Genomic DNA, 13,303 nt, shown 5'->3' on the forward strand with positions numbered 1-13,303 from the left:
TACAAAAACATATTAAAAAGATAGTGCACCACAATCAAGTGGGTTTTATCCCAAGGATGCAAGGTTGGTTCAACATCCAGATATCAATAAATGTAATTCACCATATCAACAGACTTAAGTTAAGAATCACATGATTATTTCAATAGATGCAGAAAAAGCATTTGATAAAATACAGCATCCCTTCATGCTCAAAACACTAGAAAAAATAGGAATAGTAGGAACATTCTTCAACATTGTAAAGGCTATCTACGCTAAGCCTATGGCCAATATCATTCTAAATGGTGAAAAACTGAAAGCATTCCCCCTAAAAACTGGAACAAGGCAGGAATGCCCTCTTTCACCACTTCTATTCAACATTGTCATTAAAACTCTAGCCAGAGCAATTAGACAGACCAAAGAAATTAAAGGGATATGAATAGGAAAAGAAGAACTCAAACTATCCCTATTTGCTGATGACATGATTCTATATTTAGATTAGCTGAACTATTCCACCAGAAAACTAGAACTCATTAAGAATTCAGAAAAGTAGCAGGATATAAAAACCAATGCTCATAAATCTAATGCATTTTTATACATCAGTGATGAATCCTCTGAAAGTGAATTTAGGAAAACTACCCATTCACAATAGCTTCGAAAAACATAAAATACTTGGGAATCAATCTAACATAAAGGTGAAAGTCCACTACAATGAAAACTGCACAACACTAAAGAAAGAAATTAAAGAAAACCTTAGAAGATGGAAAGATCTCCCATGTTCTTGGATAGGCAGAATTAATATTGTCAAAATGTCCATACTACCAAAAGTGCTATACAGATTCAATGCAATTCCAATTAAAATCCCAATGACGTACCTTACAGAAATAGAGCAAGCAATCATGAAATTCATCTGGAAGAATAAGAAACCCAGAATAGCTAAAGCAATCCTTAGCAGGAAGAGTGAAGCAGTGGTTATCGCAATACCAGAACTCCAACTATACTACAGAGCAATAGTAACAAAAACGGCATGGTATTGGCACCAAAACAGACAGGGAGATCAATGGTACAGAATAGAGGACACGGACACAAACCCAAATAAATACAATTTTCTCATACTAGACAAAGGTGCCAAAAATATGCAATGGAGAAAAGATAGCCTGTTCAACAAATGGTGCTGGGAAAACTAGAAATCCATATGCAACAGAATGAAACTAAACCCCTATCTCTCACCCTGCACAAAAATCAACTCAAAATGGACCAAGGACCTTGGAATCAGACCAGAGACTTGCAACTTATAGAAGAAAAAGTAGGTCCAAATCTTGATCATGTCAGCTTAGGATCAGACTTCCTTAACATGACTACCAAGGCACAAGAAATAAAAACAGGAATCAATAATTAGGATAGATTCAAAGTAAAAAGCTTTCTTTCTGCAAAGGAAACTATCAGCAATGTGAAGAGAGAGTGAGAAAATCTTTGCCACTCATACTTCAGATAGAGCACTAATTTCCAGAATATATAAAGAACTCAAAAAACTTTACACCAAGAATACAAATAACCCAATCAACAAATGGGCTAAGGAAATGAACAGATACTTCATAGAAGATCTACTAGGAAACAACAGATATATGAAAAAATGTTCAACATCTTTAGTAATAAGAGAAATGCAAATCAAAACTATCCTAAGATTTCATCTCACTCCAATTAGAATGGCAATTATCAAGAATACAAGCAACAACAGGTGTTGGCGAGGATGTGGAGAAAAAGGTACACTCATACATTGCTGGTAGAGTTGCAAATTAGTGCAACCACTCTGGAAAGCAGTGTGGAGATTCCTTAGAAAACTTGGAATGGAACCACCATTTGACCCAGCTATCCCACTCCTTGGCCTATATGCAAAGGACTTAAAATCAGCATACAGTGATGCAGCCACATCAATGTATATAGGTGCTCAATTCACAATAGCTAGATTGTGGAACCGACCTAGATGCCCTTCAATTGATGAATGGATAAAGAAACTGTGGTCTATATACTCATGGAATATTACTCAGCCATAAAGAAGAATAAAATTATGGCATTTGCAGGCAAATGGATGAAATTGGAGAATATCATGCTAAGTGAGATAAGCCAATCCCAAAAAAACAAAGGATGAATGATCTCTCTGATAAGCGGATGATGATACATAATGGGGGGTGGGAGGGAGGCAAGAATGGAGGAAGGATGGATTATATAGAGGAAAGAGGGTGGGAGGGTGGGGGGAAGGAAAAATAACAGAGACAAACATCATTACCCTGTATACAGTATGATTACACAAACAGTATGACTCTACTTCATGTACAACCAGAGAAATAAGTTGAACCCCATTTGTTTACAATGAATTAAAATAAATAAATTATTTATAAAAAAGAAAGTAAGGTCAGATTGTAAAATGAACATGAACCAGTGGGAGGTGAAAAAGAGAAAGCTCCATGAATAAAAGAACTGGGTAATGGAGGGCCTTAGAAGTCAAGGTAAAGTTTGAAATTAAGTTATCCTTAGAGTAGTGGAAGGCATTTGAAAGAAAATGATTATAGTTTAGAAGGATCATTCTGGTAGTCAGGAAGAAAAATGTTTTCTCAGATTATAAACCATGATCCATTGGTCAATTATAAAATCACTGTAGTGAGTCAAAGTAGTTGGGTTTTTTAAATATATTTTTTATTTGTTGATTGACCTTTATTCTACCTATTTATTTATATGTGGTGCTGCGAATTAAACCCAGTGCTTCATACGTTAGGCAAGTTATTGCCACTGAGCCACAACCCCAGCCCCAGTAGGTGTGTTTTTAAAAAATTAAAGACATGAAATAGAACATGGTATATTCTACAAAAGAGCATAAGAAGTTCTATTTTGCTGGGCATGGTGGTGCACACCTATAATCCGAGTAGCTTGGGAGGCTGAGGCAGGGGGATCAAAAGTTCAAAGCTAGCCTCAGCAACTTAGCAAGGTCCTAGGCAACTTAGTGAGACCCTGTCTCAAAAAATAAAAGGACTAGGGATGTGGTTGGGTGGTTAAGCATCGCTGGGTTCAAGCCCCCTCCTCCCAAAAAATAACCCCCAAACAAGCACTCTATCACTGAGCTATATCCCTAGCCCAGGGATAGATATCGTGTAAAAATCCAGAACACTGGAGATGACAACTTGGGATGAAGCTCAAAATGATCCTGACATAAAGGATCATAAGCCTTGATGGAGTCTTGAGTCATAGCTCAGGTGCCACGAAAGCAAGTCCCTGGGCAAGTGGTGGGTACTGTCTGAGTGTACTGGGAAGATGCTTAGGAACATCCAAGGACAACTCTGAAGAGTAAGACCCTCAGTCAAGGTTACCACCTGCTAGGTTGCTCCCAGGGTTTCCTGGCACATAGCCCTTGAGAATCAGTTCAGCCGAATAACACATCACCATAAGAACCTGCTTGCGCAACTCTACTTTGCCCTATTGGAGATATGTTCAGGCCAACCAGAGGATGGCAGTGCCTTCAGGGTATTGGCAATCCCTCCAGGTAGCCCAGCCTGATTAGCAGATACCTGGATTTGGGTTTGAGACAGGTGCCGAGCCACCTCTCACTGACAGAAACATATGTTTTGAATTTAATTTTAGTTTAGGTTTAATTCCCCAAATCTTTTTAAAAAATTTCTTTAGTAGTTGTAGACGAACAGCATCCCTTTATTTATTTATTTTTTATGTGGTGCCAAGGATTGAACTCAATGCCTTACACATGCTAGGCAAGTGCTGTCACTGAGCTATAGCCCCAAGCCCCTATTCGCCAAATCTTGATAAGAAGTAAAGTAGGTGACAAGAAGTGAATCCTGCCACACTGTATTTAGGCTGCTGGAGATGAATCGACTCCATAAGACTCTGCAAGAACCTTTTATCCAAATAATTTCTAAAAGGTTCTAGTTTCTTCTTAATTCTCACCCCATGCTCTAAAAATGAGTCCTTTCACTCCCAACAAGGATCTCCTAGTGAAGTTCAGGGCCAGGTCTCTGGGAGAGATCTGAAGTGTGAACCCTCTAACTCCCCATTCCACAAAGCATCAGAAATCAGTGAAGTAGCCATGAGGGAGGGAAAAGGAGTGTGTGGTGACCAACCTTGTAGAGATGGTCCTTCTTGCAGAGCTCCACACTCTGGGCCCACCGATTGTTGCCCTTGTAAAGATAGGCTGCAATGCGCCGGAATTCGATCAGCTGGTGCTTCTCTAGCTGTTGAGCCAGGCTGATGTTGTCAAAGTTGTCGTAGGCATCGATAGATGCCCTCAAGCCCTAGGAAGACAGCTTTTCCATGAGGAAGGAGACACTGTCACACAGGCCACCTGCACAGTGAGCAGGTACCAGGAATTACTTGGTGGTGGTTGCTGCCACCATGGCCTGAGAAAGGTCCCTACCCATGTGTATACTGGTGCCCGGTGGGGCCCCCATACCCTCCTGTGCAGTGCTGCCTGCTGCAAGAACAGACTGGCAGGTGTAGGGAGAAGCCCACTGGCTTCTGGGCTGTTTCCTCCACACCAACCTGATAATCCTCTTCTTCAGTCAGCAGATGGTTGAGTGCTTCGTTCACACTTTTGTTGTTGTGGCTCTGGACTGAACGCAAGTAAGGCTTCACTAGGGGCAACTGGCCTGCCTGATAAATTGGGGAACATGGTTAAGACACTTAGCCATGCTCATCAAAGGGACACTGGAAGGGGTTGCCTGGGACACAGTGATGAAGTGCAGGTGGGTGTGGGCCACACCACAGAGACAGAGAGCACTTTGTGGACAACTAGGATCAACAGGCCCATGCATATACAAAGAGGACCATTTGGGCTACTTAATCAATATTGTTTTATCTATGGACACAGGTGCTGTGTTTGAATCAAAGCAGTTTGATAAATTGAATTTTGAAACTGGCTGAGGATCAATTTCAAAACTTGTTTACAAAGGTGCTACATTTTAGCCTTGGCAGAGCTAGCTCAACATTGTTAAAGCTAGCTAGCGCTGAATATTATTTCTCACAATTTGTATAAGTGGCATCTTCCCCATTCTATTTCTCTCAAATTACTAGAAAAATTATTGTTGTTACTGTTATTATGTCAATGCTGGGGATTGAACCCAGGGTTTCACACATGCTAGATAGGTGTTCTACCACTAAGCTACATCCTCAGCCAAATAAACTCTTCTCTGGACAAAGGGATTTAGCCAACTCACCTTGGAAAAGAAACTGACTGTCCGGGTGTGGTCGAGCCGGGGTGACAACACCAGCAGCAGGTCATTAATGAGCAGAGGCTTATAGTCCAAATAGAATTGTAGGGCTCTGTAATAGAGCTCAAGGTTGGTGACCTGGGGAGGGGGACAGTCCAAAGTTACTCCTTGACCTGCCTCCAGATATCTTGAAATCTACTGCACTGAGCCACCTTCTGTTTTTCACTCAAATGCCTCTTGACTACTGAGGTCTGTCATGACACCCCTAGGACTGAATTGCCTCAGATCTACTCTCATCTCTGCAGTACTTTTCTCTTCAGTACTTTCCATTTGACACTATTCATTCCTGTTTCCTGCCTTACTCAAGCACCTATGCAATTATCTGACATAGGGATGATGTTCAACCAATAGCTGCTAAATGCATGAAAGAGGTGTAATATGCTGAAATAAACTTAAACATAAAAAACAAGCAATGAAATATTTTTATTCAATCAGATGCCCTCAGCTCTTCCTGAGCTATAAGTAAGTCAGTAGCATGTCTTATTACATCTCCAGTACTTTTGAGCTAAATGCTGTGTCATTCAGACCTTGGGTGAGCCTTGGGAAGACCCTGAGCCACCAAGAAGACTTGTCCTCCTAGGCTTCAAGGTCAGGTCAGGCTTCTGTGTCTCTTGACTCTTCCCCATTGGTCACCTACCACTCTCTTGCTGGCTGACATCACTCAGTGACATGAGGACTACAGCACTGATGTCCACAGCCTGCACACAGTTCTACTATTTAGGGAGCAAGGCAGTTCTTGCTTTCCACAAGAGTATAAGCCAGGCCAGCAAGATTAGTATATCTGTGTGTGAGTGAGTGAGAAGGGTCTGAGGGTGCACATGGGGCATGACCAGAGCTACAGCTGCACTGGGGGCAGGGTAAACACTATGGAAGCCTCCAGAAATGCAGGATTTAAGTGACTCAACAGCTATGTGGGGCCTAGAGGGGAAACCCCTTTACTGTATATTGAAAACTTTAGCTTTTCTTCCTTTTCCTCCTCTGACCTTTGTCTCTTATATTAGAGCATTTTCTGTCACCAGGCTGCAAGGTTCCTAATACCAGCCTCATGGATGCAGAGCAGAGCAGGGACCAAGCACTGTTACAAAGCCTTCCCTGTGTACTGGCTGGCCCCCAGCAGCTCTGAAACTTGTCATAATTCCAGGTTGGTCCTTTTACTCAGCAGCACAGAGTCCAGATCAGAGGGGTCTCACCTAGTAATCTAATAAGTGGAAAGGGTACTGCTGATGTCACATAAGGTAGAAGAGTACAGACAGAGTTCAAGTTCACTTTCTATGATGAGTCACCTTGTCTAAAACTCACTGGCCTTGCCTGCACAACACAGTTCCTCAGGATAACTCCAGGACATGAGGATGGTATACAAGGACACGCCCATCTTGCCAAGGGCGCCATAGCAGGTCATGTGGGTTGATAGAGTTGATAGTGGTGGTCATCAGAACTGGGCCTTACCAGCCCTGGATTTCCCCATGGGCATTCTCAGCTTTTTAAACAAGACCACATGGCATATCAGAGTGCGTGGTGTCCCTCTGGGTGACACTTGTCACACTCCTACCTATCGCTGTGGTGTTGAGGCCTATGATGTATGGTGTCTCTGCTGGGCAATTAAGCTGCTGTGACCTGGAAGCCTCTATCATTCCAGGATACAGAAGGTTTTATGCCATCTCAAGTATCCACTATTCCTGTCTCAGAGCACTGGCATCTGTGGAGTTACACTAGGAGACAGCATGGGTAAAGTAGTTGGTCACACATAGGATGTGGAGTACCAGCACAGCATCTATGTCCAGAAGAGCAGTCACTAAGGACCTCAGCATCCTGTGCTGAGGGAATCAGGGACAACATCACTACTGTACCTCAGATCCCCAGTGGGACTGGGCACTATTTCTGTTTTGTAGAGAAGAAACTAAGTCTTAGAGATTTTGTCATGAATTCCAGGGTGATTGGCTGGGGTGCTCTGGAGTCCTAATGACAGTACTCACTACTTGAAAGAGCACCTAATGTATGCAGCACCTCCTGTATACTCACCACTTGATGGGGGAATCACTATGTCCATTTCATCAATAGGGTAATTCAGGTCAACAGCAATGACATTTCTGTTCACAGTTAAGATAGTGAATGATGGAGCCAGAGTGTCAACCTTGTCTATGTCAACAAGGTCCCTTACTTGGCCTGCCACTGCCCAGCCAGGTGCCACATGGACTCCACAGCACCCCCTTTCATGTGCCCAAAATGAAGACTAAATGTTGCCCTTCTATTGGGTCCCCATACAAGTTAAGTTTCCCTCTCCTCTAACTGGGGATGTCTCTATTCCTCCTGTCCTTCACATATGAGCTGGTGTGATATGCCTCTTACACATCAGAGTATGGCAGAAGCTTTTCATCACATAAAGAAAAGCCTTGACTGTCAGCCCTGCAGGTGGCATATGAGACACTGCTTTCCTGTATAACAGGCCTCATCCATCCCACTTTGTTATGTACACTAAGACACAGAAAGCACTTGCCACTTCGCACCATTTTTAAAATGCACCCTGGTATCTAAGAAGTTAAATTTTATATAAGTACACAATTATTAGGTATAGATTTTCCAGTATGTAGACATATCTACCTGGGATGGGCCATAGCAATGGGTGACCTGCTTGTACTCTACTAGAAACCTGTAGAACCTGCTCAGGGTGAGACACCCCACCAGAGGTCGCCAACTTCACACACTACCATGTAAGGCAACATGAATATCCTCCACCAAGAACTTAACATATGTGGTTTGGTGCTTGACCTTATGGATGACTCTTCCTTTGAACAGTTCCCAGGAGGCACAGAGACCTCATTTGGTATCCATCTTGCTACATATGCCCACCACAGGTAGCTGCCTATAGAAAAGAAGGTGCATGAGAAAGGCAAGAGCTGTGAGAGGCCGGCTGCTCCTTGACCCAAGAATGGCAAGACTGAGACGAAGTTAGGATGCTTCCTTTTGCTGGCAGATAGTAGAGGGGAGAGGGTTGTGAGCCAAATATTTACTCCAAAACACTGGGACAAAATGGAGATGCTCAACACAAAAGGCCTGGGGATTTGCTGGATATGGTAATACATGCCTGTAATCCTAGCTACTCGGGAAGCTGAGACAGGAAAATTGAAATTTCAAGGCCATCCTGGACAATTTAGCAAGACCCTGCCTCAAGTTAAAAAAGAAAAGAAAAAAAGGGGGGGGGGGGGTTGTGGGTTCAGTAGTAAAATATGTGCGTGAGGCCCTGGGTTCTATCCCCACTACAATACTGCATGTACATACACACACACATGACTGATGATGGGCAATTTAATTCCCTTCATCACCTTCTCCCAACTTGTGGGCAGAGCTGAGCAGAGGAGAGGTTCTGAGGTTACATTTACTCAGAAACCAGAAATGTGTAATAATAGCAAACATGACACCCCTGACAGTTGTGGTGGCTGGTAGAGAAGTTCTGAGTCCTTGTTCAGCCTATGAGGTTACAGGAGGGACAGCAACTCCTGGGGCAGCCCTGGGATGGTCCCTCCATTGAGGACATTTCCTGTGCCTCAACAGGTACCTGTGTTCCTCCTCTATGGCTGGCAGGTTTGTGGGGAGATAAATGAAGAAAAAAATGTCATGTAGTGAAAAGATATATTAAAAAAATAGAAAATGGAGGCAGATAAGGTGTGGAGCACAGCCCTGAGCTGATAGAGCAGAAAAAAGAGAGTAGATTAAGGTCTGCACACTGACTTGACCTTGTCCACAGCCCAGCTAGGTGACCCTAGCCTGTAACCTGTCCTTTCTGAGCATCAGCTCCTTTTATGTAGATGGAATTACCACCATTCACCCAGATGGTGGGGAAATGCACATGTAACACACAGGTGGGGTTGACTGGGGGGCACACTCTGATATCCACACACCCTCTCCCTACCCAGAACAGGGCCTGGCAGAAGCAAGCAGTTGCCAGAGCTCTGTAACCCACTTACCTTGGAAATGAAGTCCTTGAACTGACCTTCTTTCCAGGACTCAGTGGGGTGATTCATCATGGTGAGGACAGCATTGTCATATTCCTCATACTTGTCATAGAGGAACACCAGCTCTGCCCAGAGGTGTGCCTGCTCTGCGGCTTTCAGCACCTGATGGGGAGGGCATGGCAGGAATCAGTTTGTACTACTCAAAGATGTGGTGAGCAGAACTTTGAAGAGGACGCAGGTACCTTTGGGATGTTAATGCGAGACCAGAAGAGCTCCAGGTGCTCTGGCATCTTCTGTGGCTTGAACTTAGAATAGAGAATGGCCAGCTCGGTGAACATGCCCATGTGTGCCCTCTCCAGGCCCAGGGCTGCTTCTAGCAGGGAGATGAGCTCCTCGAAGTATCCTCGATCCTGACAGACCAACAGCCACATGTGGAGTAGAGGTATCACACATGCCTGCAGCCACCCTCCATCCAGAGTTCATACCAAAGGACAGGAGAGCACATGCTAAGTGTGCTGACTGTGTGAACTCATGGAGGTACCAGTACAAACTACATCATTTTATTCAGCAACTGTCTGGGGCATGTGACAATTACCAATCTTGGAGATGCAGCCCACCTCACTATAATTTTCAAGTTTAGGTACAGATTAGAGTTGTATATGTACTCATACTCTACAGGCAGCCTGTCTATATTTCATCCAGCTTCCACCAACAGCTGTAGGCCCCATTTGCCCATCAAGGCCACTACTCCAGCAACTTTCTCTTTTCTCTTCTGCATTAACTCTCCTTTTCACAACTGGCCTTCAGCAAACATTCTGCTGATTGTCCTGTCCTAAAACACTCCTGTCTTGAAACTATGTTTCCTGTCAAATACCATTCCCCTCTTTCTACTTTTGTAAGCAAGAAAATCTCTTCAAAAGACTTGTTCCTGTGTCTTTCCTGGCTCTTTCTAGCACCTGCAGTCAGGCTTGATCTTGTTCCTAGGATTCAAGATCACCAGTGACCTCCTGGCTCAGCTTTTCCACTATGTTGGCTCTCTTTGAGCTGGCCAAAGGCCCCTCCAGGCTACTTTTCACTCAAGTCCCAGGGGAACTGTAATTGCTGAAACAAAGTCTGCCTCCACTATAACCATACATGGTGTGACAAGATATCTCTAGGAACCCCACCAGTGGACCCAACTCAACATGAGGATGGTGCCTACTAACCACTTGACAACAAAGCTTATCTGCAATGTGAACACTGCTCTGCCTGCCAAGGGTCCCCTGCCCTGAGGTCCCCTTCTTGAATGTACCTGTCCCTGGGGCATCTGATAGTCACAACCCCTGTGGGTTGCACACAGCAGCTGTGCCATCACCTGCCCAATATTCTGAGTAAGTTTTCTATGAGGCACCCCATTGTGCAAGCCACTGTCTGGGCTTCTAAAGGCCCCACAACACAAGAGAAGAGAGAGGACATGAGAGATTTTAGTAGGGTGCCAGCCAGCGTGAGGCCTAGGAGAGTTAATAAGTCATTGTGAACTTATAAAATGGATGTCTAGACAAATGCTTATGTGTATATTTGCATATATACATAGGTGCAAGCTTCTGTAGATGTGATCTAAGATAGTAATACACTAAGAGTGTCAGATATAACTCATCATCTGCATCCTTTTCAGGGATACTCTGGCTAGAGTTTCCTCAACTATGCTGCCTTACCTGGTAATAGTGTATTAACTCCTCCAGCTCATCTGCATGAATGACAATGTGAAGGCCACATAGCTGTGCAAGGTGGAACTCCTGCCCATCTACACAGGCAAAGCATACCTAGGGGAAGGGGAGTCAGTGTGAGCATTTCCAAGACAAGACCTGGCACCACAACAGTTACATGCAGCTTGAAACACAGAAATACAAGCGAAGGGACTTTTTGAGCAAATGGAAGATTCTGAACAAGATTACTGTAAGATGACCTGCGTGAGACTGGGAGAAAAAAATGATATCAATAATCTTCAGGCCAAGGGGTATTCGGGACTATGCAGAAAGAAGAGCTCATGGTGATACTTTCCAGGACCTGAGATGCAGAGATTTATTTAGGTGACAGGAAAGTCATGCTGGAATTTCAGGTATGCAGTTCGAAAAGGGTTTAGCACAGCTCAAGAATAATTATCATCTAAGTGCTATTTATAGAGGAATAGCTTGCTATAATAATTAATTTTAAAACTGTACTTTTTGCTCTATGCACTGTACTGTATATATATACTTCATGATAACAAGCATAATGACATGGAGTTCCTCAGGGTCTTTTGCTTCCCACCATACATGCTAGCTTATTAATTTCTCTGAGCTCTCCCAGAGGACTGAAATTCCTTTCTGAACAGGAGACCGGTACCAAAACTCATCCCATTTGGTAGAAGAGTGTGGAGTATAACAGGAAGGACAAGGAGAGAATGACTGTTAGACCAACATTTTTCTGGAGGCTTTCTACAACTTACCTCTTTCCACATCTGGGTGCTGTTGGCCTTGCGGCTGCTGTCCACTGCTGCCTGATACTCACCCAAGTGGACCAAAGTGGAAGCCAGACAGGCAAAATTAGAAACATTGCTATATAGCAGTTTGGCAGCTTCATACATCCCCTCCTCATAACAGCGGTCTCCAACCTGCAGATAATTAGGAACTCTACTAAGATGTTCTTATATGGGAAGATTTCCCCAGTTCCCTTTCTCTACCCTGCCCCATACTAGAAATTGAACCCAGAGCTTTGAGCATGTTAAGCTACATCCTCGGAACCCCAGCACTGGTTTTAAGTTCCTACACGGCAGAGGTATTTTTCTGTTTACTCATGGGGTAAGCATCTTTCTGATTACCCAGAGCTCAAAAAAGGTGAAGAAGGCCTCCTACTCCCCAGACACCCTCTCCTTTCTTCTCTCTGCCTGTGGGTCCCTACATGATCATGTGTTCCAGCCCCTCTCAGGCCCTGGATGTTACCCCCACATCTGCACCCCAATGGCCTGGGCCAAGGTATACTCCTTGATGCTTCAGGCTGTTTCTCTTCCTTCCCACTAAAAAACTGCTGACTGGGAATCTTATGTCAGAATCACCCATCAGTCCTCATTCCTGCTGCCATTTGTATACCCTCCTTGTTCCCTGACACGTTCTTTGTCTTCCCCTGCTCTGAGGACTTTGTCTTCCTCATGAGAGCATCCAATCATTGCCATGATCATTCCTTAAACCTTGTCTGAGTACTGTCACCCTGTAAACTCCTGTCACAGGTACCCACTCTCTGCCCAGCATTGACTCCTGCACAGCACATCGTCCCAAGCACCTCAGCTCCATCAATCCAGTGACTATACCAACTTCCCACTGTCCCTTCTGCACTCTCTGTGCCATCTTATGCTTATTATCCAGCTGGCAGCTTGTAGTCAAGTTTATGGTTCTTAGCATTCACTCTCAACAGTCTTGGTTGTTCTCAATTCTCTGTAGAGCCAACTTTTCCCCCATTCTACACTTGGGACCACTGAGCTACACAGACAGCTGAAGCTCAAAGTGCTGATGGGTCTCCCTTGCTCCATTTTATTTATTTATTTATTTATTTATTTATTTATTTATTTATTTATTCATTCATTCATTCATTTATTCATTCATTCATATGGTACTGGAAATTGAACCCAGCCCTTTTTATTTTTTAGATAGGGACTAAGTTGCTGAGGCTGGCCTTGAACTCACAATTCTGATTATAGACATGTGCCATGGTGTCCAGCCTGTAGATCTCTTTAAAATCATGACCATGAAACTCAGACAAATTCATAATACTATAACTCTCCTTCCTTCCATATTTTTTCTTGGTCAATCACTATATTTTCTCTTCCAAACCTCCACAGTTCCTCAAAGTGTACCTGGCTTCCTATTTTCTGAGAAAACAGAAATCATGAGAAGAACCCTGCTGCAGTACCTGGTGTGTGGCTATCCACCACACATGCCACCATGACCAACTCCACTGATGTGCTTGACCTCCAACCTCTTCTGCTCCTCTTCAGGGTCCCAGGGTCCCAGCAACCCCACATCAGTATCAATCTCTTTACAAAATCACTCCTGCGAGTTTAAGGAACCACTGTTATTTTCCCTAACTTCAAAT

At 43.8% G+C, this 13,303-nt stretch overlaps 1 protein-coding gene across 5 annotated transcripts in view; it reads right to left on the reverse strand.

The window, feature by feature from the left end:
* Positions 1–13,303, reverse strand: part of CLTCL1 (clathrin heavy chain like 1) — a 137,229-nt gene that overhangs the window by 8,703 nt on the left and 115,223 nt on the right. For all 5 annotated transcript variants that reach the window (XM_079151974.1, XM_079151970.1, XM_079151971.1 and 2 more), the window contains 7 exons: positions 11,664–11,828; positions 10,891–10,998; positions 9,439–9,606; positions 9,209–9,358; positions 5,193–5,324; positions 4,519–4,629; positions 4,101–4,271 (listed from right to left, as the gene is read on the reverse strand). In XM_079151974.1, the coding sequence (XP_079008100.1) occupies positions 4,101–4,271; positions 4,519–4,629; positions 5,193–5,324; positions 9,209–9,358; positions 9,439–9,606; positions 10,891–10,998; positions 11,664–11,828 (1,005 nt within the window). The remainder of the gene's footprint in view (positions 1–4,100; positions 4,272–4,518; positions 4,630–5,192; positions 5,325–9,208; positions 9,359–9,438; positions 9,607–10,890; positions 10,999–11,663; positions 11,829–13,303) is intronic.

Source organism: Sciurus vulgaris, assembly GCF_902686455.1.
Source record: "Sciurus vulgaris genome assembly, chromosome: 8".
In the NCBI taxonomy this organism is placed as follows: Eukaryota; Metazoa; Chordata; class Mammalia; order Rodentia; family Sciuridae; genus Sciurus; species Sciurus vulgaris.